Source organism: Phoca vitulina, unplaced genomic scaffold, assembly GCF_004348235.1.
Source record: "Phoca vitulina isolate PV1807 unplaced genomic scaffold, GSC_HSeal_1.0 scaffold19, whole genome shotgun sequence".
NCBI classification, from domain to species: domain Eukaryota; kingdom Metazoa; phylum Chordata; class Mammalia; order Carnivora; family Phocidae; genus Phoca; species Phoca vitulina.
The window spans coordinates 15,399,093-15,427,020 of NW_022589722.1; the positions used below are offsets into that span (position 1 = coordinate 15,399,093).

The window sequence follows — 27,928 nt, forward strand, 5'->3', positions numbered from 1 at the left end:
GTTCGTTTCTCCGGAGTTGCGCAAGAGCCAGGGCGGCTGGGAGGGCTGAGACGGCCCCGAGTACCCCCGCCCACCCGCGCAGACCCCCGCCGAGTCCGAACCAAAAGCGAAAGGAGCCCGGCGCCGCGTCCCCGCCGCTCCCACGTCGCGTCCGCGGGGAGGTCGCCGTGCGCCTCCAAGCCCGCGGGGCCGCCGCTTTGTGACTTCACTGGTTTCGAAACAAACCGGGGCAGCCGGCGCCCCACCCACCCGCGGCCGGCCGGCCGCCCGCCTCGCCGCCCGCCGCCTCACTCCGCTTTCCGCGCTTCCCTCCATCCGGGGTCGGGCCTGCGCCGCCGTCGCGGAGCCTTGGGTCCGGCCGCCGCCTGCGGGCCAGCACGTGCGCGGCTCCCGCGCCCCGCGCCCCGCGCCCCGCGCCCCGCGTCCGACCCCACAGAGCGTAGCGCCCTCCCGGCGGCCGCGCGATGCTGTGCTTCCTGAGGGGAATGGCCTTCGTGCCCTTCCTCCTGGTGACCTGGTCGTCCGCCGCCTTCATCATCTCCTACGTGGTCGCGGTGCTCTCGGGGCACGTCAACCCCTTCCTCCCCTACATCAGGTGAGGCCGGGCCGGGCAGAGGAGCCGCGGGGCAGAGGTGCCCGCGGGGAGGGAAGGGTCCAGACCTGACAGGGGGCGTCCTGCGGGGAGACCCACGTCTGACGACGAGGCGAGCGCGCTCCTGGCGGCCGGGACGGGTAGGGAGGCAGCGGGTGCAGAGCCAGAGCGGTTCTGAGTTTACCCTGAACATTGAACACTGAACCCAGTGGCGTCGGGAGGGGCTCAGGATAGACAGTAGAACTTGAGACGGACTGTGGGACAGAATCCCCGAAGATGCTTCTTGGGCGGTGTTGAAACAAGAATGGGGCCTGATGGATGCCATTTTTTGAGTGTGTAAGAGGCAGGTCCAGGTGTATGCTAAAACAGCTCACATATTTCACTTCCACTTCCCAACATCCTCATGATGGATGTCCCGCGTATTTTTCATGCAAGGAAATCTAAGTATGAGCAGACGTCAAAATATCATTAGTGTAACACTGATGTCACAGGTAGGAATGGTGGAAGCAGAGTTCACACCCAGATCCGTCCAATCCAAAAGGAACGCTGTGTCACCTCCAGGTCTTTGGGATCAGGCTTAAGCTCTCCTGGATGGAGCTGCCCAGGATCCCTCTGGGTACTGCGCCCCCAAAGTCAGAGCCCTCAAATTGTCAGCAACTTATGACATATCTTGCGTTGTCATACCGTTTCTTTTTTCATGGTTTTTGGCCTCACCATTCCTGAGGGGTTCCTTCATCAGTGCCCAGGTCGTTTCGATCCTCTTCAAATGGCTTCCATCTCTGTGTCTAGCCCCATGGCAATGGGCGTTCCTTAACCTTTAGAACGATCCATCCTTATCCAAGTGCTGTGACCTGCATTGACTGGTGAGGAAATAATAAAGTTGGTGATAACCAAGGTTTGTTACCACTTTATGATTATAGGGATTATAGGGCTTCTCCATCCTGCAGCGGAGCCTCATGGTGAGCCACGTTCTGTAATGTTTGTGGGCACGGAAGGGGAAATGAAGGTGAGGCAAGAAGGACCTAGAGTTTGAAGCAAGGAGGAGAGCAGTGTGGAGAAGAGTTCAGAGAAGCAGTTAACGGTGGTGGTTTTGCCCACTCAAGAGGTGTTCCAGGCATCAAGGAGACTTTCCCATCAGACCTGGTGCCCTGCGGAAACCTGGACTGGGTTTCTCGTGGCTCATCTCAGTCTCACATGGCATTGTCTCGCTTCTCTTGATTCTGAAGCTGATAGATCCTCTTAGACTTGCATAAAAGGGAGGAGTTTCTTTCCCTACAATGCTTTTTTTTTTTTTTTAAGATTTTCTTTATTTATTTGACAAAGAGAGAGAGAGGGAGAGCACAAGTAGGCAGAGAGGCAAGCAGAGGGTGAGGGAGAAGCAGGCTCCCCGCAGAGCAGGGAGCCCGATGTGGGGCTCGATCCCAGGACCCTGGGATCATGACCTGAGCAGAAGGCAGACGCTTAACGACTGAGCCACCCAGGCGCCCCCTACAATGCTTTTCATGAGAAAATAATAGCTGTCTCGGATCTAAAGGTCAGGAACACATAATATTTGATATTCATTGGCAGGGGGAGAGGGGTGGAGAGTGTCAGAGGCAGGAGGGCTTGAATCTTTGTGATGTCTGATATAGTTGTGATTAATAGCACCACAAGGCGAACTTGAAATGGAAGACATTCAGAAATTGGGAAATGAGCTGACAAGATGAACCACTTGTGAGATGCTCAATCACAGACAGTCCAAAGAATAGGTATTAAATTTAACAAGGAAAGGAAGCCTTTAGGAAAAGCAGAAGTTACGGAGAAAAAGGCTGGAGATTGTCACCTTGTTGCCAGGAGCCCCCAGCCTACAAACAACAAACACATGTTTTGTTGCCCACATGTGCTGGGGGCTTTTAGGTTGTCTGCTCTCTGCCTACTTGAGCAGCTGGAGCACTCCATTGTCTCTCTGTCCCTCCTAGAAAACCAAGTCATTGAGGCAAAGGCAAGATTTAGATTAAGAACAAGATACTGGAAAGTGATGGGAGTAACGCCAGATTTATCCATTTGGCCCCAGAAATGTTCAGCCTTATCTCCTATAACTCATCTCTGCTGTCAGTGCTCCCGGGCTCCCTTACCCCCACTCCCTCCACTTCCCTCAACTACACTGGCCTCCTTCCTGTGCCTTAAGCTTGTCAGACACACCACCTCCTCATGACCTCTGCCCTGGTTATTCCTCTGCCAGAATGCTCTTCCTCCAGAAATTATGAAGCTTTCTCCCCGACCTCTTCCTCTGTTCAAATATTGATGAGGCCTGTTGCCCTATTTAAAACTGTCCGCTAGCACTCCTGATCCCCCATATCTAGTCTAATTATTCACCATAGCATCTATCATCTTCTAACAAATTACATACTTTATCTGTCTTTCTTCACTGGAGTGTAAGATCCATGAAGGCTTTCAATATTTGTTGAATTAATATTTCTCAGGCATTCATTTTCAATAGAGTTATTCTTCCCCCTAGGGCCACGTCCCCTTAGGGAAGGCTCGGTAAGATCATTGGTCATTGATCAGTGATCTGGATTTATTCAGGATGCTTCCCTTTTACGTGATGACATTGTTCAACCAATCCGATGTTCTGACAGTTCTTAATGTTAAATACTGTATTGATTTATTTTTTAACAACGTTGAACACTTTATTTTTTTATTTTATTTTTTTAAGATTTTATTTATTTATTCGTAAGAGACAGAGAGAGAGAGAGAGAGAGGCAGAGGGAGAAGCAGGCTCCCCACTGAGCAGGGAGCCCGATGCGGGACTCGATCTCAGGATCCTGGGATCATGACCTGAGCCGAAGGCAGACGCTTAACCATCTGAGCCACCCAGGCGCCCTGAACACTTTATTTTTTAAGGATTTATTTATTTGAGAGAGAGTGAGCGTGTGCACAGGGAAGTGGGGGGGGAGGGGCAGAGGGAGAGAGAGAATCCCCAAGCAGACTCCCTGCTGACTGGGGAGCCCTCCACGGCGCTCAGTCCTAGGACCCGAGACTGTGACTTGAGCAGAAATCAAGAGTCAGCCACTTAGCCAACTGAGCCACCCAGGTACCCCCAAAACATGAACACTTTAAATAAGAGCCATTGCATTTTAAATAAGAACCATAATCTTGGGAGGACCTCTTTGCAGTATGACATTCAAATTCAGCTTCCTCATGACATATCTTCTTGTAACATTGTTATCCTGCAGCATATTGAATGAAAGGCAAGTAGCTCTTAGACCTGTGGAAAGATGCTCAATCTCATGAATGGAATAAAAATTCAAATTAAAACTCACTAATGCCATTTTTTATCATTGGATCAGCAGGAACCTAAATTTTGATAACACACTATTGCTGAGACTTCGAGGAAACAGGCTTTCATGTGTTGCTGGTGGGAATGTAAATAGATTCAGTCTCTATGGAGGGATGTTGGCATGTATCAAAATGACGAACATTTATCCGCAAGGTTACTTACAGTATTGCTTTTACTAACAAAAGGCTGGAAGCAATGCAGATTTCCATCAGAGAGGATTGACTAAATAAATATGGTTTATCCAAAGAATACGTCAAAGGAAAGCTCTCTATACATAGAATACTCTTTTTAAATTAATACATTAGTGTGGAAAAATCTCCAATACATTGTTACATGGAAAAAAGCAAGATGCAGAGCAAAATATGCTACCATTAGTGGGGTGGGGGTGAGGGGAGATAGAGATTGGTGGGGGTAATAGCGTATGCTTGTATTTGCTTGCATAAAGAAACTAATAAACGTAGTTTGTGTATGAAGGAGGAGGTCATGGTCAGGGAGACTTTAGCAGGTGGAAAAGAGGGTGGGCATAAGGCCTTGTGCTATACTTTTTTATTTTTATTTTTTAATTAATTAATTATTTTAAAAAAGATTTTATTTATTTATTTGTTAGACAGAGAGAGAGAGCACAAGCAGGGGGAGCAGCAGGCTGAGGGAGAAGCAGGCTCCCCACTGAGCAAGGAGCCCGATGCGGGACTCGATCTCAGGACCCTGGGATCATGACCTGAGACAAAGGCAGATGCTTAACCAACTGAGCCATCCAGTCATCCCTGTGCCATACTTTTTTAAATTAGTCTTTTTATTTTGAGATAGCTGTAAATTTACATGTAGTAATAAAACAATAATGCAGAAAGATCCCATGTGTCTTTTACCCAGTTTCTCCCAAGGGCAATATTTATGAGCCTGGCATGTCTTACTGTATGTATTTATTCTTTAGCCACATGGACTGATTTCCTATTAAAACTTAAATTAGAAACATGCAATTCAAACAGCCTCTAGATTTAACAAGCTGAAATAACATAGTGCAATGTTTCTGTATTAGGAAACCATTAATGCCCTTAAGGGTGTCAAAATGAAGGACAGATAAAAGTCAACCTCAAAGGATTAGTTTAAATTTTTACAAGGTCACACCCACATTCTTGAGCACAATCATACTTAATTTGTTATAGTTTCTTATATTCCCTCTGTGACCCAATCTCTTAGGCTATCTTGAATCAACTTTACTTATCAACTCCTCCCAGCTGATAAGCCACTCTCTTTTAAAAAATCATCTTCTTTGGACTGTGTCTCATGCTTCCAGTATATTCTGTGACCCTTTAAAGTTTTGTCAGTTCTGCGTCCTGGTTGCTTTTTATTAACCTGGTCTCATTTTTTGTGCAAGTACTGTTTGCTGGGTAGATTGTGATCTTTGCCCACTCCCATTGTTCCTCCTCATGACCACAAACCTGCTCAGTGGTTGGTGGCAGAAAACCGGTCACCTAGAATTAAGCCGCCTTAAAATGGAGACCAAAATGGTGTAGTAAACAAAGTAAAAGAGGCTGGGTCTTTAACTCCAAAATGAACCTAAAAATTAGGGAAATTTTTTTATCTTTCACTTGGTTAACAATCATAAAATTTAGGTTATAATCACAATTAGGTGCTAGTTCTAACAATGAACAAAACTCATTATAATGAACACATCTTGTAATGAACAAAGCAAAATGAAAAGACAAAATTCTTACAATAAACAAAAATCTTAAAATGATTCAGGTGTGGATTTTTTAAGGGAAGGAACTTTCCAAGACAGTTTTATGATTGTGTGAAGTCCTTGATTTCACATTTGTCTTGTGAAGGGAGATAGGAAGAGGCTTATTTTTGCAGAAATGTTTTGTGACTTCACTTTTTCCAATGACCATTCTTAATCATTGTGTGTAAGGTTATTGTCTTGATTATTGTCTGTTTCTCACACAAAATATAAGTTTCATGAGGGTAGAGATTTAGGGTTTGTTCACTGCTGCATCCCTTGCATTTATGACAGTGCCAGACACGTAGTAGGTGCTTAGTAAATACTGGTTGAATGTGAAGATAATTTATGCCAGATGGGCCTGCTTTTGGTATGCATTTTGTTAATCTTGTCAGCTTCTCCTTAATTATTAGCTGATTCTGCCAGTGCTCACTGTTCATTAACTTGGGCTGCCATTCCAGCTCTTCTCCAACACCAAATCTGTCGGTTTCATGAAATTCTGTGTGTTTTACAAGATTTGCAGCCTCACAATGTAGTCCATTTGACTTTCATTGTTGGATATTTACAACCTTTGATTATCCACCACGGTGGGTAAAGGAACAACTTCGGAGCAGGCAACTTTAGCTGGAATACAACTGCGCCCTGTGCCCTCACTATAGGACCTTGGACAGGCTACTTGATTTCTCTCTGCTTTTCTATGGGTTAGTAATAGCACATCCCTCATGCATTAAGGTGTGAACTCACTTAGAACTCATTAACACCCTGCTGTAAGAAATTAAGTTCTCTGTAAGAATTTGCTAATAGTATTATCAAGGGACCAGCCCACACTGGTCTGGATAGATGCTAGGGTTAAGTAGGAAAGGACATTTGGTTGAGGGCTAATTTTATAAGTAATCAGTTTATTTGTGATTATAGCAGGTTTTCTTTTTAATTTTATTTTTTAAGTAATCTCTATGTCCAACGTGGGACTTGAACTCACAACCCCAAGATCAAGAGTTGCATGCTCTCTCTACTTATCCTCAGGTGCCCCTATAGCAGAAGTTTTCTTAACCAACCTCAATCAGCTTGCTGGGTTAACTGGTAACCTCATTCTCTGAAAAATAAATGGACTGAAGCCAGTCATCCCTGAAAGCCTCTCCCAGGACCGGTCGCTGTCTGGGCTGCTTGCTGTCTTCTGTCGCCTGTTTCTTTTTATGCTTATCCACTGCTGGCTGTTTGTTCCCAATTGCGTTTATGCCAGTTGTATTTTTTTTTTTTATTGTAATTACATGATTAAACTCACTGTACATAAACTGTTGGTCTGTGAATGCAAAAAAAGAATTGTAATTTTAAAGAAAACTCTGTTGAATGCTTTGGGAAGATTCAAAAGAGACAAGTTGTCAAAGATTGCAGTCTATTTAGTAGTGTTTATGACAAATGTGAAGACTTACAAAAAGTGATTAAAAAACTAGAAGGATTCTGCACTCAAATTGCTTCAAAAGTATCTTTAAGATTTCCTTCTACTTTAAAGAATCCAGAACTAGAAATGAGATCATTTGGAGTAGATGTGGTTTATATGCCAGGGACACACACAGTGGACTGGTACTCACATAACGGCCTTGGCCACATCAATAGGTAGGCAAATGAATGTGCATACATTTATTTGCTTGTTGTGTGTATGTATCCACATAATTTTTTTTTGTAACCACATAATTTTTGATGACTTCTACCTAAACCAACTTTTTTGATTACTAACTACATTGCATTTCAGGCAATGGTGACTTTTGCTTCCATTTCAACCATAACAGTAGGGTCTGGATATTTATAGCAGCATTATCAACAATAGCCAAACTATGGAGAGAGCCCAAATGTCCATCAACTGATGAATGGATAAAGAAGATGGGGTATATATACAGAATGGAATATTACTCAGCCATCAAAAAGAATGAAATCTTGCCATTTGCAATGACATGGATGGAGCCAGAGTATATTAAGCTAAGTGAAATAAGTCAGTCAGAGAAAGACAAATATACCATATGATCTCACTCATATGTGGCATTTAAGAAAGAAAACGAACATATGGGAAGGGGGAAAAGAAAAAAGGAGAGAGGGAAACAAGCCATAAGAAACTTTTTCTTTTTTCAGAATAGAAGGAACTATATTGTAGAAATAAATAGCAAACATGAACCCAACATCCTAGGAATCCTAGGAATTTCTCATTTCTTTACATGTTCATACAAACTTTACATGTTTATGTATTTCTACATTTCCATGTTTATATTTACTTTTTTTATAAAATTGGGTTCACTCCTACATATTATTTTAAAATTTTATTTATTTATTTATTTATTTATTATTGAAGTGTTATATTAGTTTCAGCTGTACAATATAGTCATTCAATAATTCTATACAATACTCTGTGTTCATCAGGGTAAGTGTAGTCACCATCTGTCACCAAACATTATTACAATATTATTGACTTTATTGCCTATTCTGTACTTTTCATCTCTGTGACTTATTCATTTTATAACTGGAAGTTTGTACATATCATTTTGGATCGTAATTTTTCACTTCTGTTTGTACTGTTATACAATAAGCAGTTTTCCAGTAATAATAACTTGTGAAGGCATATTTTACAATTTTAAAATAAAAATGTAATAATCATAGTGAAAAATCAGAAATACAGAAACAGAAAATAAATATTTCAAATCTCAACTTTCTAGAAATATATCCAGTATTATTGGATTGATTTGCATAATTTTGGACTCTATTTACATACAATCACTAAATTATATCTAATGTATATGAGGAGGGACACAAAATGCCTAGGGTTCATCAGTACAATCCATATAATACTCATCACTCATCTTGTAAGATATATTTAAGTATATCTGTAAGCATATTTATAAACAACAATACACATTTTTTTCTTTTATACCATTAAGACCATGTCACATACAGTGTTGATGCCCGCAATTCATCATTTACCCCCATATTATGACAATGTCCCACCATAAGAAACTCTTAACGATAGAGAACAAACTGAGGGTTGAAGGACGGAGGTGGGTGGGGGATGGGCTGGATGGGGGATGGGTGTAAGGAGGGCACTTGTTATGATGAGCACTGGGTGTTGTATGTGAGTGATGAATCACTGAATTCTACTCCAGAAGCCAGTAATATTGCACTGTATGTTCACTACCTAAAATTAAAAACAAACAAACAACCAAAAAACAGTGGGGTTGGGGATAATAAATAATCAGATAATGAGGTCTGTGTGTATAAAGTCACATATTCTGGCATGATGTTAATGACACTTCAGTCTTTTTTTTTTTTTTTAAGATTTTATTTATTTATTTGACAGAGAGAGACACAGCGAGAGAGGGAACACAAGCAGGGGGAGTAGGAGAGGGAGAAGCAGGCTTCCCGCTGAGCAGGGAGCCCGATGCAGGGCTCGATCCCAGGACCCTGGGACCATGACCTGAGCCGAAGGCAGGCGCTTAACGACTGAGCCACCCAGGTGCCCCAGATGCTTCAGTCTTTACGGTGCGCTGATTATTACTTCATAGTATCTAAGCCATGGTATCATAAGGATGAAAATGTGGGCTTGCCATTGAAAACTTTTAGGTAGAAAAGTATCATCCTTGAAATGATAATTTAGAGCTTCACATTTTCTTCAAAAAAAGCATTACCCAAATTAGTTAATCCTAAGAAAAGCATAATAAGAAAATTGAAGATCCCAAACTTTCATAGCTCAAAAATTAATTGAAAAGATGGATGCAGTGTTGTTTGGCTTCTGAGTCAACCATAAATGTGTGTAATTTCTCCTCTGTGTAAATTTTCCATTGTCATTGGACTACATAAAATTCTTTTTTTTTTTTCACGAAAAATAAAATTGGGAATGTTTTTCTTCTGTTATTCCCACTTCTAAAAAGACAGTCGAGTATTGCTCAAAAGTCTGACTGCTGCAAGGCTGACAATTTTTAAATATAAGGTCTCAATTTCAACTTAAAAAAAAAAAAAAGAGTGCTCTACACAACAGTCCTCCTTACCTGACAGTAATTGCATTTCGGTGCCCCAGGTACCTGCGTTGTAGACGCAGTTCTTGCCAAGGACATCTTACTAAGGCTCCAGAGGGAATGGCGGATGCGAACCTGGCTGTAGTTACCTAGCACTAAAAACTCACATGGAAATATTATGTTTTCATAAAAAGAAATGTAAAGTACTTTTCTAAGACTCCGTTTCCTCATCTTTAAGATGGAGATAAAAAGTACTTTCCTTACAAAGTTGTGAAGACCAAATAAGATGTGCCTGGCCGAGTGTAAGTGCTGAAGAAATGTGAACTTAAAAATTTCTTTTGTAATATTAGCAGCCGTAGTCCAAGCAGGGATGGTTTTCTAGAGACCCCTCTCAGAAAACTTCCCAAATCTGTCCTCTTACACCTCCGGCTTCGTTACCACCCTGCCTCAGCCATTGTCATCTCTTGACAAACTATTGAAATAGCTTCCTAACTGTCTCATTGGACCACATTTGCCTCTCCACAGCCTTTGCACAACATTCTTTAAAAACATCTATCAACTTTGTATCACTTCCCAGCGCTCAGCCCTCAACGGCTTCCCATCATCTTAGAATAACATTCAGAGTCCTTACCATGACCCCGGGACTCCCCGAGACTCCCTCCCCCATGTGCAGGCACATGTTCTCACTCACTCCTCTCCAGCCACACCCACTTCCTTGCAGTTCCTCTGACATATTGCCACCTTAAGGCCTTTGACTTTGCTGTTCCTCTGCTTGTAAATTTCCTGGCCCAAATATTCCACTTCATCCAGATCTCTGTTCAAGTCCCCTTCCCGGAATACCCTGTCTCAAGTAGGCGCCTCACCCCTCTCTGAGTCCTGTATCCAGCTTACCTTTTCTTCACAGCGTTCATCACCCTAGACTCTTTTTATTGCCCTCCACAGATTATAAGTTCCATGAAGGAGGGGCTTTTTCTGTTTTATCTGTCACTGCATTCACCATGCCTACAAAATCACCTATTGTGTTGAAGGCAATCAGTAACTATGTATTGAATCAGTGAATCCTTGAATTTTGTGTTAGATATTAAGCTTCTTGAAGGTTAGTGAGTTATCTTTTCGTCTTCGTATCCCCATCACCTGGCACAGTTCCCGACACTTAACAATTAAAAAAAAAAAAAAAGAAATTTGTGGGATGCCTGGGTGGCTCAGTGAGTTAAGCATCTAACTCTTGAATTCGGCTTAGGTCATGATCTCAGGGTTGTGGGACCTAGCCAGGCATCAGGCTCCCTGATGGGTGTAGAGGCTGCTTGAGATTCTCTCTCTTCCTCTGCCCACAAACTGCCCCCCCGCCATTTTTTTTTTTTTTTTTTTTGTGAACAAAGAGGGAAGTTGGACTGATAGAAAGGGGGCTAATTTGCATGTGGGTGGGGTGAGAATAGAGTGAGTTGTTTGCATTTATGAGTAGGAAATTCTTTTTAAGTTTAAAAATGGTCGATAGAACTATATGGTGCCTCCCACTTCAGGATAATCATCAGCAAATGAAGCTGCCGAAAAGTTAGCCCTAATAATTAAAAGTATCTAATAAAGTGTAATGACTTTTTATTATCATACTTCTTCCCTTCAAATATTATATTTAGATATTGTGAAGATAAAGGAATTAACAGTCTCCTTTATTGGTTCATTCCGTGTCTTCAGGTTCTAAGTCCTGAATAATTTTTCCAAGCAATGGGCCTAGAATTTTAGGGCAATCCAATAAACCTCAGTCTGGGCAAACAGATAATTTTGCATATTGTCAGCTTGTCAGTCCCCCCCGCTCCTCCATAAACCATGACTCCAGGCTTTGGAATGATGGAATTACTTGTATCCAGTGATTTAGAGAACAGCATTCCATCAAGCTTATATTATCATGTAGGTCTTCTTTGCATTGTTTTCATTCCTGTGAGCATCAAATGATTATGCACTGGTATAAAATCATAAATTAGTTTGGAGAAGGATGTTAGACAACTTGGAATTTTCCACAGTGAACTTAATTTGTAGAGATGTAAATACAGGAAATGTCGATGTAAGTTGATTTCCTAGACACAATCCTACCCTAGAAACAACTGTCTACAAACAATAGCCTCAACAGCTTCTAAACCACATGCAAATGAACAATTACTTTCTAACCCTGTTGCAGTTTCCAGGAAGTGCGTTCTTTGCAAGGAGGCAAGTGAGGAGGCAGCTGGGATGGGGCAGGGCCAGAACCATGTGGCTTAAGCCATATGGTACAGAACTATGTGGTGGGAGTTGGGTGGGGAGACTGTTTTGCAAGGTTGGGAGGCAATTGGTTTCACCTCTTACTCATTCTCCAGTTTCCTAAATCAGCACCCAAGTATGGCTATGCCAGCCAAATACTACTACCTCTACCTTTGCACAATGAGATCATTTAGTTTGAGCTTAATAAAAATAAAAAGAGTCTACCCACACTTTCTCTTGGTACCCCCTGGGTGTTGTGCTCATCTGGATTCCAACGTCAGGCAGAAGATGTGATTTGATATTTATTAATGATATAACATATTAGCTCAAAGACTGAAAGACTTAAAAGAACATTTTAAGGTAAAAGAGCCTTTCATTTTTATTGATGATAATGGGCAACCACTACTATTCTTTTTTTTAAATTAAAGTATAATTAACATACAGTGTCATACTAGTTTCAGGTGTACAATATAGTGATTCAACAGTTCTATACATTACTCAGTGCTCATCAAGATAAGTGTACTCTTAATCTATTTCACCCACTCCCCTGGCCCCCGCCCCCCACCTGCCTCCCTTCTGGCAACCACCAGTTTGTTCCCTGTATTTAGGAGTCTGGTTTTTTGTTGTTGTTGTTGTTTTGGTTTGTCTCTTTTTTCTTTGTTCACTGGCTTTGTTTCTTAAATTCTACATATGAGTGAAATCATTTGGTATTTGTATTTCTATGTATTATTTATGTCATTTAGCATTATACCTTCTAGGTCCATCCGTGTTGTTGCAGATGGCAAGATCTCATTCTTTTTTATGGCTGAGTAACCCTCCATTGTGTGTGTGCACGTGTGTGTAACCCATATCTTGTTTATCCAACCAGTGGACACTTGGGTTGCTTCCATATCTTGGCTCTTGTAAATAATGCTGCAACAAACATGGGGGTGCATATATTTTTTTGAGTTAGTGTTTTCATTTTCTTTGGGTAAGTGCCCAGTAATGAAATTATTGGATTGTATGGTAATTATATTTTTAACTTGTTTTTTCAAAAAGATTTTATTTATTTATTTGACAGAGAGAGAGAGATAGCAAGAGAGGGAACACAAGCAGGAGGAGTAGGAGAGAGAGAAGCAGGCTTCCCGCTGAGCAGGGAGCCCAATGCAGGGCTTATTCCCAGGACCCTGGGACCATGACCTGAGCTGAAGGCAGACACTTAACGACTGGGCCATCCAGGCACCCCTATTTTTAAGTTTTTGAGGAACCTCCATATTGTTTTCCACAGTGGCTGCACCAGTTTACATTCCCACCAATAGTACACGAGGGTTCCTTTCTTTCCCCACATCCTCACCAACACTTGTTATTTCTTGTTTTTTTAATTCTAGTCATTCTGACAGGTGTGAGGTGATATCTCATTGTGGTTTTGATTTGCATTTCCTTGATGATGAGTGATGTTGAACATCTTTTCATGCGTCTGTTAGCCATTTTTATGTCTTCTTTGGAAAGATGTCTATTCAAGTCCCCTGCCCATTTTTAATTAGATTATTATTATTTTTTGGTGTTGAGTTATATAACTTCTTTATATATATTTTGGAATATTAACCCCTTATGGGATATATCATTTGCAAATATCTTCTCCTATTCAGTAGGTGGTTTATTGATGGTTTCCTTTGCTGTGCAAAAGCCTTTTGTTTGGGAGTAGTCTCAAATAGTTTAATTTTGCTTTTATTCTTAAAAATTCTTAGAAGTGTCACATTTTTATTTGCTGCTTGGAAAATTTTCTTGAAATATTCTTGAGCAAGGGGCACTTGGGTGACTCAGTCAGTTAAGCGTCTGCCTTCAGCTCAGGTCATGAACTCAGGGTCCTGGGATCAAGCCCTGCATTAAGCTTCCTGCTCAGCAGGGAGTCTGCTTCTCTCTCTCTCTCTCTCCCTCTGCCCCTCCCAGCCACTCGTTCTCTCTGTCAAATAAATAAATAAAGTCTTAAAAAAAAAAGAATATTCTTGAGTGAAATTTCACCATATGTAGTTAGGTACCTTTTGTCACTTAATGGAAATAAATCACACACTGACCATTCTTAGCTGATAGATTGGGCAATTTGTGACTCAGATGGTATCTAATGCATAGTAGGTATCTCTTAAATATTTTGTTGATGAGCAGATAAATTTCATGGTATTTGTGGAACGAAATAAAAAAAATTTTAAAGATGTTTGCATTTAATCAAACAACTGGTTGTGAATGCAGTACACTAATATTTACCCCAATTTTTGTAGTATAGTGCCAAGTGTAAGAATGTAGGCCCATTGGTACTCATGCACTGATGGTAGGTGTTGTAGACTCTAATCCTGAAAGAAAATCAGACTTATTATGATAGTCCATATATGTCAAAAATATTTTACAATTCAGTTATGGCATTTGAGGAGTTATGAGGTCTTGCCTGGTTTACACTTTCCTGGTATACCAGAAAGGCATGATGATCTGTTTTCATTACCATCATGGTTCACTCCCATGGTGTGCTGGAGCCAGCTAATATGTGCTCCTGAGAGCCAACTGTGTACATTTCTTCCCAATTCAATGTTCAGTGACCTACATTTTGGCAGCTTGAACTTTGACATGTTGGGAGCATTTACACCATGGAAATTGGCCTGTGCTACAATCAGGCTCCCTCCAGAGCTAGTTGTTAAACATTTACCAGCACATCAGTGTTCATTCTCTGTGCCCACCCGCAATCATTCTAACTACTCTGTTCCTTGCCTGCTTTAGAGCACACGAGAGGCACGGAAGTCAGGGAGTCAGATGTCTGGATTGTGTTAACAACAAAATTTAACTGAATAAAAATTTAAAGATCTTATTGGCTTTATTCATGGATTCATGATTTGGGCAAGATCCAGTCTAGCAGACAGAAAGGAGCTCTGAGGAACTGTACAAAATGAAAGACTTTTATAGGCAGAAGGGAGCGGGACAAGGAAGTTATACTAGGCAAAAAGCCAATTGATTATTGCAAGCTTACTTTCCCTATAGAGGGCAGGGGTCTTATCAGGCACATTACATAACTAATGCTGATCAGGTGATTCCTGAATGACTGGTTTAAGATTCCATTTCCAGGAGAGCTGAAACTTAAATTAAGTCTCAGTTTGGTGACTTGGGGCTTAGTATAAGCAACTCCATTTTGGGTCTGTTGTGTTTAGTAACTGGAATATAGATTCATCTCCTTAATAACCCCATGACCTTGAACAAATTATGTAACCTCTCTAATACCACTCTCTTCCTTAGTAAAATGGGGTTGAAATAAGACTCACCTCAAGGTTTTGAGGGTAAAATGAAATGATGTATGGTAACCACCTAACAGTGTCTGGTATGTAGTAAATGCTCAATAAGTGGTGTTTACTAGGTTTGGGTGTTGTTGTTTTTTTTTATTGCTAGTACTGATATTCATTCAACAAATACATATGGAATGGCTATTTACAAAGCATATTTGATTCTGTCTGGATTTTTACTTTTTATTCTTGTTATTTTTTAAGGTTTTATTTATTTATTTTAGAGAGAGAGTGAGAGAGAGAGAGGCAGCATGAGCAGGGGGAGGGGCAGAGAGAGAGAGGGACAAGCAGACTCCCCACCGAGCAGGGGAGCCTGAAGTGGGTCTAGATCCTGGACCCTGAGATCATGACCTGAGCGGAAGTGAGATGCTTATCAAGCTGAACCACCCATGTACAGATAAACAAGAATAAAGCACCACCCTGAAATTCTGAGCTTTCAGATCACATGTTTTATGCCATGGGGACTGTACATCTGGGCCCTTGACAAATGTCTTGGTTTGCTATCAATGGGCAGATAGTTCCAGAGTCTGGTTGACTTATCTCCTGTCAGGGCACCTTCTTCTCTCCAACTACTTACCTATTCCCATTCCCATAAATATCCTCACTCTTCCATTTCCTTCCTTTCTCCACAAATAAGCAAACAATCTCCCTGGCATGTGGTAGGTGCTGTCAGGCCTGTGATCACAAGTACTCTTGCATGACTCACCTGGAAGCTGCCTTTTTATATCCCGAGGCCAAGAACAGAAGGCTTGATTTCTATGTGAGATTTAATCTTCGGGCAAAAGGTTCCCCCGAGGGTAAAAGCTGTCTGCCTTTTTTTCCATGACTGGTTCCGGTCCCCTCCTCTTACCCATGTCATGCTCAGAAAGACATCCCACACACTGTGTAGCCTTTTCCCCCTCAAGATTCCTTTGGGGAGAAAAATGGTTATTTGTAGGAGAAATGATAACGTGAAATTCTAAACCCTCCAGATTCTTACAGGTGCAAGTGCCACTGAGATTGAAATAGGAATAGAAGTATTTGTTGTAAGGGGGTGTCTTAACCTCTTTATACTTTTCAAATATTAAGTGTGCACAAAACTGGAAGACTCCTGCTGCCTTCTGCACACATGGGCTTCTTGTGGAATTCCTCAGATCATTTGAAGTGTGCCTTTTCAACATGATTGGTGTTTCAATACTTAAATTTCAGAGCTGTTTTAAATGGGGAAACACTTAAGACGGGTACAAATTGTTTCATGTTGAGAACTCTCTGGCCATCAGTTTTAAACTATCACTTTATGGGAGCAGCTTGATGATGTAAAAATGTAAACCTTGGCTAAAATTAACAAGTCAGGAAACGACAGATGTTGGCGGGGATGCAGAGAAAGGGAAACCCTCCTACACCGCTGGTGGGAATGCAAGCTGGTGCAGCCACTCTGGAAAACAGTATGGAGGTTCCTCAAAAAGTTGAAAATAGAGCTACCATACGACCCAGAAATTGCACTATTGGGTATTTACCCCAAAGATACAAATGTAGGGATCCAAAGGGGTACATGCATTCTGATGTTTATAGCAGCAATGTCCACAATAGCCAAACTGTGGAAAGAGCCAAGATGTCCATCAACAGACGAATGGATAAAGAAGATGTGGTATATATATACAATGGAATATTATGCAGCCATCAAAAGGAATGAAATCTTGCCATTTGCAACGACGTGGATGGAACTGGAGGGTATTATGCTGAGCGAAATAAGTCAATCAGAGAAAGACATGTATCATATGATCTCACTGATATGAGGAATTCTTAATCTCAGGAAACAAACTGAGAGTTGCTGAAGTGGGGGGTGGGGTGGGAGGGATGGGGTGGCTGGGTGATGGACATTGGGGAGGTTATGTGCTATGGTGAGTGCTGTGAATTGTGTAAGACTGTTGAATCACAGACCTGTATCTCTGAAACAAATAATACATTATATGTTTAAAAAAGAAAAAAAAAAGAAGAAGATAGCAGGAAGGGTAAAATGAAGGGGGGAGGGGAACCATGAGAGACGATGAACTCTGAGAAACAAACTGAGGGTTCTAGAGGGGAGGGAGGTGGGGGGATGGGTTAGCCTGGTGATGGGTATTAAAGAGGGCACGTATTGCATGGATCACTGGGTGTTATACGCAAACAATGAATCATGGAACACTACATCAAAAACTAATGTTGTAATGTGTGGTGATTAACATAACATAATAAAATTAAAAAAAAATGTAAACCTTGGTATGAATGAGTAGAAAACAGAACACATCAAACACTACTTTCCAGCTCATTTAATTAATTTTTTCGAGCTCATATAATTAATGAATTGATTGCACCAGAAACATGTCTTATAGAAACTATTTTTTGTTAAAATAGTTTATCACAATTAATATATCCTTGATATCCTATTGCTTCCATAAAGTTCTAATAGGCATCAGCAATATTGTTCAGCTTCTTACCATCCTGTTGTCAGCAGCAGAAACTCTTGTGGATAAATTAAATAATTAAAAAAATGTAAATGATGTGTTTATGTATATTTAAAATCCAAATAGTTGCTTTTTCAAACTTGATTTTAGACTCTTTTTCCCCCTAAATAGTCACATTCAATTCTTAACGAGAATGAATACATATCGAGTTTATCGGGCTTGATTATTTGAGAAACACCACAATCATTCACTTTAAATATTTCCTAGCTTTTTACAGTGGAAAAAAGATTAATGTAATCTCTTATGGTAGAAAATGAGTTTTAGGTTTTTCAGGGCCAAAATGAAAATACTTTAGAGCAAAATCGGACCAAGTCTTTGGAATTCAAAGTGGCTAAATACCCAGAAGAACCACCGTATTAAAATTGCCAGTTACATGCCTCCCAGAGGTCTAATTCCTTTTTAATAACTTGGACATTTCTCTTTGTCAGTGATACAGGAACAACACCTCCAGAGAGTGGGATTTTTGGATTTATGATAAACTTCTCTGCATTTCTTGGTAAGTACACAATAATTATTATAAATAAATGAAAAATTCATAGTCTCAAGTGAAGTGAAACGTGTTGTTTACAGTTTGTATATAATTTTTTGTTTTTGTTTTTTTTAGCAGACTTTATTTTTCAGAACAGTTTTAGGTTCACAGCAAAATTGAGCAAAAGGTAGACATTTCTCATATATGCCCTGCCCCCCAGCCAGTGTCTCCCCCACTATCATCATTCCGCACCAGAGTTGTACATTTGTTACAGTTGATGAGCCTACATTGATGTATCATTATCACCCAAAGTCCATAGTTTACATTAGGGTTCACTCTTGGTGTGTATAAATTTTTTTAAGGATTTGTTTATTTATTAGAGAGAGTGTGTGAGCATGCAGGCACACGAGTGGGAGGAGGGGCAGAGGGATAAACTTACACAAAACCCAGAAGCTGAACAGTAAAGAATTGAAAGATTTAGTAGATAAAAAATTAAAACTTCCAAGTGACAAAAGGTACAAAAAATGAAGTTAAAGATGGACCAGAAGAAAATTTGTAATATTTATAGCAGACAATAGACTAGCGTGCATAATGTGTAAAAAGCAACTGCAAATTAAAAATGAGGAGACAAACTCAAGAGAAAAATCAGGAAAAAATTAAATGCAAGTTTCAGAAGAAGAAATGCAGATGACCAGCAGACATACTGAAAGTTGCTCAATCTCACTAATGAGCAGAGAAATGCAAATTAAACCAACAGGTTGTCATTTCTCATTCACTGTATTGGCCATAATTAAAAAGGCAAGGGCATGCAGAATTGCTTTCAAACTCTGCTGTGAGGGTATAAATGGTATAATACAGTGTTGGAGCAATTTGCAGCTACTTCTTGGCATTTTAATTGTGCACAGTTTTTGCTCCAGTAATATTACTTCTAGGAATTTGTCTTCCAGAAGCACTGAAAGCATGCCAAGGACTTGTATACAAGGCTCTTCATTGAACATTGTTTGTAACAGGAAAAATATAGAGACAGTGTAGAAGTCCAACATTAGGAGAATAACGAAATAAATATATACCATGATGAGACCCCTAAGAACAATGAAGTAGACTTATTTCAACCAACATGGTGAGATCTCCATGGTGGTTTTCTTTATTTGAAAAAAAAGCAAGTCACAGAATACATGCACAGTAGCATTTATGTGAAAAAGATAACAGGCAAGTTGGTGTGTGTGTGTGTGTGTGTATGTGTGTGTGTATGTGTGTGTATATCCATCACACTGAGGAGAGAGTAAGAAGGGGTGAGGAAGGACTGGGTGGGTGAGTGGGAGACTATGGCAATTAAATTGAAATACAGACTTTAAAACAGCAATGCAAAACTTTCCCTGTGTTTCCGTTCTAAAAGGTCAAATCAAAATTCATCAAAGTGCCTTTCTTTTTCAGGTGCAGCCACAATGTACACAAGATATAAAATAGTAGAGAAGCAAAATCAGACCAGCTATTTCAGCACGCCTGTATTTAACTTGGTGTCCCTAGTTCTTGGATTGGTGGGATGTATCGGAATGGGCATTGTAGCCAATTTCCAGGTATGTTCTGAGGTTGTTTGTGTTCTTGGGGATGATGGAGTATGTGTGTCTGGAGGAGAGAAACAAGTACACAAGAGGAGCCTTGTGCCAGGATCAAGTAGTTGATGGGTTTATAAAAGTTGGGATAGTTTGCTTCTTAGAAACAAATCTTTCTTATTTGAAAGTCAGTCCTGCCTGGCGCTTGGGAGAGGTGGGGTGCATGTTTGTACGGTTATGAGAAAGTGCATTTTGCTCCATGTTCCGGGCTCTGCATTGCTCCATGTTTATTAACATGGTTGACGGGTTGGGAGAGCGACTTTAGTCATTGTAATAGTTTCGTTAAGAGTGTGAAAATATTTGGGGCACCTGGGTGACTCAGTCGGTTGAGCCTCTGACTCTGGGTTTCGTCTCAGGTCATGATCTCAGGGTCCTGAGATTGAGCCCGCATTGGGCTCTGCGCTCAGTGAAGAGTCTGCTTCTCCCTCTTCCTCTGCCCCTCCCCCTGCTTGAGCTCTCTCTCTCTCTCTCAAACAAATAAAATCTTTAAAAAACAAAGAGTGTGAGAATATTTGTGTGTATGAACGTATGTGTTTACCAAACGGAGAGCAGCATCTGATTTCTTCCTTTGTCAGGTGAGGATATAGGTAATGGGGGTGAAATCATTTACTCAGCGTTACTCAGCTCATTCATTACAGAGCCAAAACATGGCCCCAGTGGAGCAAATTAACTTATATGGTGACTTCTCTGGAGTCTGCTCAATATATTCTTACTGTTCGAAGTGTTTGAATAAACCCTGCTTGTTCTATTCTAACTCGGGAATACCTGTTCATCCTGAGGTCTCTTTCAGGAAGGCATGGGAACTGTTTGTCTATAGAGACGATATTTAATATTTTAAAAGTATTTATTGCATTTCAGATTTTGCTAGTTATAATATCCTCCCCTCCTAGGGTTATTGTGAGGACCCTATGAGCTGATGTACACTAACAGCAGGCCGTACTTGGCAGCCACCGTGGCTGCCATCATTACAGGCTTACACTGCGTTGGTCCTGCTCTCACCACCACTATGTTTTGTTTTGTTTTGTTTTTTAAGATTTTATTTATTTATTTGTCAGCGAGAGAGAGAGAGTGCACACAAGCAGGGGGCAGTGATAGGCAGAGGGAGAAGCAGGCTTCCTGCTGAGCAAGGAGCTGGATGCGGAACTCGATCCCAGGACCCTGGGATCATGACCTGGGTGGAAGGTAGATGTTTAACTGACTGAGCCACCCAGGCGCCCCCTGAGTTTTCGTTTTTGAATGTTATAAATCCACAATTATTGTTTCCCTTTTAACACCGAAAGGTGGGTTTGTAGCCTCCCTGGAGCAAGTATCCAGGGCTTCATGGAGGGCACTGTACGAATAGATTGCTTCTGGCTCCATTTTATTTTCCTACCCTTATTTTCCCTTTAATGGAGAAATGAGACAAAGGCTGTAACACATGTGGGTGCAGGTGACATTGGTCACATGGTGGAGACTCTTTCTTTATAGTTTATGATTGTATGCGTTTGGTTTTTCATAACAACCAATGTATTGAAAATCTCCTGTTTGACAGACTTTACGAAAACATTCAGTGCTTTAACTTCTGTCATCCCAATAATGACCTTAGAAGTCAGGTGGTATTATTTTCCTCATTTGCCAGTGGAGAAATGGAGGCCCAGAGGGCTTCATCCTTGCCCAAGATCGAATGAACACAGAAAGGCAGACGTGGACTTTGAATCGAAGCCATCTGTCTAGAACCTGTGGGAAAGAGTTAACTTCAAGGCCCAAATGGGGAAATCTCTGAAAGAAATAAAGCAGGTACACAATTCACAGTTCTAGCGCCGGAAAGCGCGACAGGAAGGGAAATGGAATCGTAGGGGTGAGGAGAAGACGTGGAACGATATAATCGTTAGTAGATGGTGGATATGAATTGTTCAGTGGGGAAGAGTATACACTATATGACATCCTATCACTTTGCTCTCCAACTAACTCACAGGATGAGCACGACAGCTGTCAGCTTTTCAACCAGAAAGGGCAAATGTTAGAAAGAACACTTGGAAGTCAGATCATTGAACTTGTGGTTCTCTTTACGGTTTCAGTGAAGTGATTACATCTTAACAAAGAACCAGCAATAGAATCTTAAACTTTCCTGAGAGCAAAGTATTTGCCTTGTCATTGTCCCCATAAGTATATCTTTACAACTTCCTTGTTTGATATCCTGTAATTCATTTTCAACATGTGGGGAGCAAACCAACTCGAGCTGTTCCTTCCCGAGGAATTGGAGGTGTGCGGTCAAGAGGGAGCTGGCTGTCTTGGGGGGGGGGTGTTCTTTGCGTAGGAGCAAACTGCACTCATCAGAAGTTCAAGGAGCTGTCTATCCTTAGCTGGTTGGGTGGGATGGCTACTTTTTGGTGTGTCCCCCCCAACATCTCTCAGTGCTTTACTTTCCTTCAAGAAATTTCCCTTTTGGAAAAGTCAAGTTTTCCAAGGTTTAACCCTCTCAGTATTCTAGATTTTTTTTTTACTACCTTTTAAATTAACAAGAGAGTTTTGAAAAAGAGATCCAGAAAGCATGCCGGGTTTTCATTTTTATCCTCTATCCAAAATTCATGTCTGATCTAAGAATCATTTCCCTTCGAAAAGACATCTTTGATGAGAGAGTATGTACTTCACAGGGGGAAAAAGCACATTCAAATACAACTCCTGCTGACTCAAGGACCTTCTGATCCGGTAATGGCAGGGTTAATGTGGGGGCCCATGAATTTGCAGATGAAGATCCTAAAGGATATGTTGAATCGGAGGGGGTTGAGGAAGCAAATTCCCTGATAGTGGAATTGGAGGAAACAGAGTATATAAATGCAGGATGTTGATTTACTTAGCATAAAAAAGAAAACAGCTCATGGAAAGCATCAAGAATCTCAGGACATTATTCCTGAAAATGACTCATTAGCAGGGGACGCCTTGCTTTTTGTTCATTTTCCCTTGCCCAAATGTGCCTAACATTCAAAGGGGGGGAAAAGATCTGTGTCTTCATTCTTTTATTTTATTGGTTTAATGTTGGTTTTATATTTGGTTTAATACTGTTGGTTTTATATTGTTTTTTTCCCCAGTTTTACTGAGGTATCTTTGGCATATAACCTTGTATTAGTGTGTAACATAGTGATTTGATACATGTATATATTGCAAAATGATCACACAATTTTTTTTCTTGTGATGACAACTCTCTTACCAACTTTCGAATATACAATACGGCATTGTTAACTATGGTCACCATGCTGTACGTTACATCCTCAGACCTTATATCTGGAAGCTTCAATCTTTTGATCCCCTTTCCCCCATCCTCCATCCCCACCCCTACCCCTCACCTCTGGCAACCATTGATCTGTTTTCTGTATCAATAAGTTCAGTTTTTAATTTTTTTTAAGATTCCACATATAAGTGAGATCATACAGTATTTGTCTTTCTCTGTCTGACTCATTTCACTTAGCATAATGCCCTCAGCATCCATCTGTGTGTCACAAATGGCAAGATTTTTTTCTTTTTCATGGGTGAATAATAATCTGTGTGTGTGTCACATTTTCATTATCTGTTCATCCTTTGACGGACACTTAGGTTTTTTCTATGTCTTGGCTATTGTAAATAACGCCGCAATGAACATGGGGGTACAGTCAGCTTTTTGAGAGTGATTTCATTTTCTTTGAATTATTGCTATTTTTCATTGTAGTAAAATACATATATAACATAGAATTGGCCATCATAGGGGTGCATGGGTGGCTCAGTTGGTTAAGCATCTGCCTTTGGCTCAGGTCATGATCTCAGGGTCCTGGGATGAGCCCTGTGTGGGGTTCCCTGCTGAGCAGGGAGCCTGCTTTTCCCTCTCCCTCTGCCCCTCCCCCCCTCAGGCTTGCTCTCTCTAGCTTTCTCTCTCAAATAAATAAATAAAATCTTTTTTAAAAATTGGCCATTTAACCATTTTTAAGTGTACAGTTTAGTGGTTTTTTTAAAATTCTTTAAGTACTTGAAGGTATATAAATATTTTAAAGGGCATAGAATGTATTTTATTTTTCATATATAATTTTTCTAAATCTATATGCCCATGTTAAGTATCCTAGGAATACAGAATCTATACCTAATAAGTGTGTAATTGATATTCCATGTTGCAGAATGTTAATGCAGCCATATTTTATTATAACATAAATCAAGTATTGCATTTTCCCCTATATTAGTAGGTTTGATACCAGGAAATAAGTTTCCTTAGAAAATAAGTTTGACCCAGCATCCTGGGATCAAGCTGGATGGCTCAGTTGGTTAAGCATCTGCCTTCAGCTCATGTCATGATCCCAGGGTCCTGGGATCAAGCCCTGTGTCAGGGCTCCTTGCTCAGCAGGGAGCCTGCTTCTCCCTCTACCTGCTGCTCCCCCTGCTTGTGCTCTCTCTCTCTCTGTCAAATAAATAAGTAAAATCTTAAAAAAAAGAAAAGAAGTTTGAAAGTTTTTTTTTTTTAATCTTCCTTTCCCATGTGGACAATAAAGACTTGATACCAGTTTATTTGTGAGCACATGGAGAACACCCTGGTTCTGGGCAAGCCTGGGTGGGCCCAGATCAAAGAAAAATCTGGGAGGGACAGGGTATGGGTAGTGAGTTGGGGCCAGTAGGGGTCTAGGACCCAAACCAGGCTCTCTTGGACAATACTTTAACTTGCCCCTTTGCAAAGCTTGCATTTTCAAGTTCAAGCAGAGACAATCCATTGTTCAATCCAACATCATTGTTACACCAGAAGGTAGGTGCCACTGCACATTTGAAAGGAGCCTAAAGTGAGCTCCTTGAATGGTCCATCATGAGCATATTTGTGATCAATACCAGATTCTGTGCCTAGACTGGGTGTAGAGGTGCCTTCTGGTTGAAATGGCTGGGGGAGGATGGGGGCGCAGGGCCTTGACCTGAAATTGCCTTTGCAAGGCAAGGGCAGTGTCTTTACTTACATTTGTGTGTGCATGTGGGGTGCCTGGGGGAAGACAAAGAGATTATTGGGGAGCAGGGAGCCTGAAAAGCCATGCTGGGCATGTTCATGGAACCAGGTGTATACTTTTAAATGAAATTCATCATATAATCTTCACTGCAAACCTGCAAGGCAGAAATTATTATGCCCATTTTACAGATACAGAAATTGAGGTTATAAACTAAGGTCACAGAGTTCAGTGGCAGAGTTGAAATTCTTTATCCAGTTCTGCCACACTCCAAAGCCCTCGGTACTCAGTTCTCCCACCTCTGAGGCAGACATCCCTCTGTCCCTGTCCAGCGTGCCCCCGTTTGCTGTGGAACAACTAAGAGCATTTACTTTAGGGTCTGGAAGGCATTTCTCTTGGTAGTCCTCTGCAGGCAACTGCATTCTCCAAGGAGTGGTGGGTGCACCTGTGATGACCGTGGCTTTGAGTAGCCCAGCGTGGGCGGGGGCGTGGGTCTTGCTGCGCGCAGACTCACGCGGAGTAACAGCTGTTTGTGACTCTCTCTCTAGGAGTTAGCTGTCCCCGTGGTCCACGATGGCGGCGCCCTCTTGGCTTTTGTCTGCGGTGTGGTCTACACGCTCCTGCAGTCCATCATCTCTTACAAATCATGTCCCCAGTGGAACAGCCTGTCCACATGCCACGTGCGGCTGGCCATCTCTGCTGTTTCCTGTGCAGCCGTGGTCCCCAGTATCCTTTACACATTTGTCAGTGTCTTCACAGGCTTGACCCTTCTCCCACTCCACCAAAAGAGTATGAAAAAAAGCAAAGGTTAGCAGCCCGGTTTCCACGTCCTTCAGGAGAACAATTGGGAGAAAAGTGTATGTCGTTAAGAAAATATCTCAACATTGTCTGGTTAGATCAAAACAATCTTTGGAGGGAATGTGTGCAAGGAGAATGGAAACATGTCGAAACACTTTAGTCTGTTTACTTTCCTTCCAACAGGGAAAGTTTCATAAGCAATGGGAAAATATTTATTTTTCTTTGTAGTGCTTGGTCAAAGGCACCAAATATTGATATTGTACTTAAAGTAACAGCCCTGTGAAGTCCCAAGAGCCAGTACTCTGCCCTCACCCTGCACGTTGATGATTCATTAGATGGTTCGATTTACCCGTCTGTGTTGAGAGGTTTTAAAAAGCTCTATCATTTATTTCTAAGGCAGTTGAAATACATTTAGCCTTCTCTTGTTATCACTGATTCCAGTTGCAAAATGAAATCTCATTCCATTTTCTAATTCAACAATGTGAAAAGAAAGTATCAATTTATATGCCTGTGCGTTCTGGTTTAAAGGAAATGAAAGCTTGATCTTTCTCTCTTTCTAGAGGTATTTAACAGAAAAAAAAAAAAAAAAAAAGCTGTGTCTTTAAGATGTGGAAAATTCCCCATCTTTCGAAATACCATCTGCAGTCCTATCAGACAAAAACTGCAGAGCCATCAAAAGATGGTGATTCCTGTCAGACTGTAGGAAAATAACAACTATTTTATTATCAGAAACTTTCTTAGTCTGGATTGGGTTGTGGTATAAAGTGGGCAAGCTTGAGTGAAAATGCACCATGTGCTTCTAAATGGTAAGTTTTGCATTTCTCTTTTAAAACAGAAGCTATACAAAATGTGAAGCCTAAGTACGGTTTTGGGTTTTGGTTTTTTTTTTTCATCTTAGGGAAGGAAATTTTTAGTTACAAAATTTCTAAGCACAGAGGAAGCAAATCCTACTGTTGAGAAATTTAAACAAAATACATACCCTTGTTACAAAGATAGTTCCTTCGCAATTTTCCTGTCCTATTTATGGATTGAAGACACTCATGTTTCTCTCCAAATATATCCACTTAAAACTTTTAGCTTGTGTTAGTTGTAAAATTTATAGTAGCAGTGTTCGTAGTGTTAAAGCCAAAGTTTCTTGGTGTAGGAAAACTTTGCTTGCTTCCAACTTGAGAGGCACATCTTTAGATGTTAAAATCAGAGAGAATTTTAGCAAGAATAAGCATTTCAGGCCTAAGAGTTTCACATACAAATAGCTCCCATTTCTAGGTGGTTCTTAGGAGCCATGCCAAGGGATAGCATCCCCAAGCAGAAACAGGTCATGTCCCTGTATTAAATCAACTCGAATGAATTAATCCGTATGGAAAGGTCTTTTGTCCTAAGCATTAGCATGGTATTTATATTTCTTTCCAAAGATTTCAAAATATCTTTAAAATGCCCTTGTCTCTTCTTACTGTAATATTTCCGTGGAACATCCTCATTTGACTAATGAAGAAACTGAAGCAAAGATGAGGCAGTTGCTAGGATCTTGCTTCTAGACCCTCCCTGCGAGACTATCCATCTTGCTCCTGGCTTCTAACACTTTCAAAAGCCTTCACAAAATCACTAATAGCATAAAGCCCAGGTTCCTTCGCTTGAAACACATAGCCTGAGACTGCCTATTGAGTATTTTTTTTTAAGATTTTATTGATTTACTTATTTGAGAGAGAGAGAGAGAATCTCAGACTCCTCACTGTGCTCAGAGCCCCATGTGGGACTTGACCTCATGACCCATGAGATCATGACCTGAGCTGAAACCCAGAGTCAGTGCTTAACAGACTGAGCCACCCACGTGCCCCATGAGACTGCCTGTATTTTTGACCTCATTCTTACATGGTCTCCCCTGGACTTGCCCGCTTCCTGTTCTCTGCTTTTGCCCATTCTGTTCTCCCTGGCTGGATTCTCCTCCTCCACCTTGTTTTCTAGAGCTGAGCTGTCCAGTATGGTAGCCACTAGCCACATGGGGCTACTGAGCACTTGAAATGTGGCTGGTTCACATGGAGACATGCAGCTAAGTGTAAAAACCACACCGATTTCAAAGATTTAAGAAGAAGAAAAGGAGAATGTAAAATATCTCATTATTAATTCTTTATATTAGTACATGTTGAAATGATAATATTTTTGATATATTGGGTTAGATAAGATATATTATTAAAATTAATTTCATTTGGTTCTATTTTATTTTTAAGTAACCTCTACACCCAACATGTGGCCCAACCTCCCAATCCTGAGATCAAGAGTCACATGCTCTACCGACTGAGCCAGCCAGGCGCCCCTCATTTGGTTCTTTTTAGTTTTTTTTTTTAGTGTAGCTACTATAGTAGAATTTTTTTTTAAGGAGATAGAAGTTTATTGAAGGGAGAAGCGGGTAGGGCAGCAGAGGAGAGGCTATCTGCCTATGGGAGAGCATTTTACAGGGGCGCCTGGGTGGCTCAGTCGTTGAGCGTCTG

At 41.0% G+C, this 27,928-nt stretch overlaps 1 protein-coding gene across 1 annotated transcript in view; it reads left to right on the forward strand.

Annotated features, from left to right (window-relative positions):
- The first annotated feature begins 408 nt into the window (after positions 1–408).
- DRAM1 (DNA damage regulated autophagy modulator 1) overlaps positions 409–27,928 on the forward strand; it is a 35,654-nt gene continuing 8,134 nt past the window's right edge. The window contains exons 1-4 of the mRNA XM_032416902.1: positions 409–595; positions 18,066–18,133; positions 19,541–19,683; positions 25,193–25,370. Coding sequence (XP_032272793.1) covers positions 465–595; positions 18,066–18,133; positions 19,541–19,683; positions 25,193–25,370 — 520 coding nt within the window. The 5' untranslated portion in view covers positions 409–464. The remainder of the gene's footprint in view (positions 596–18,065; positions 18,134–19,540; positions 19,684–25,192; positions 25,371–27,928) is intronic.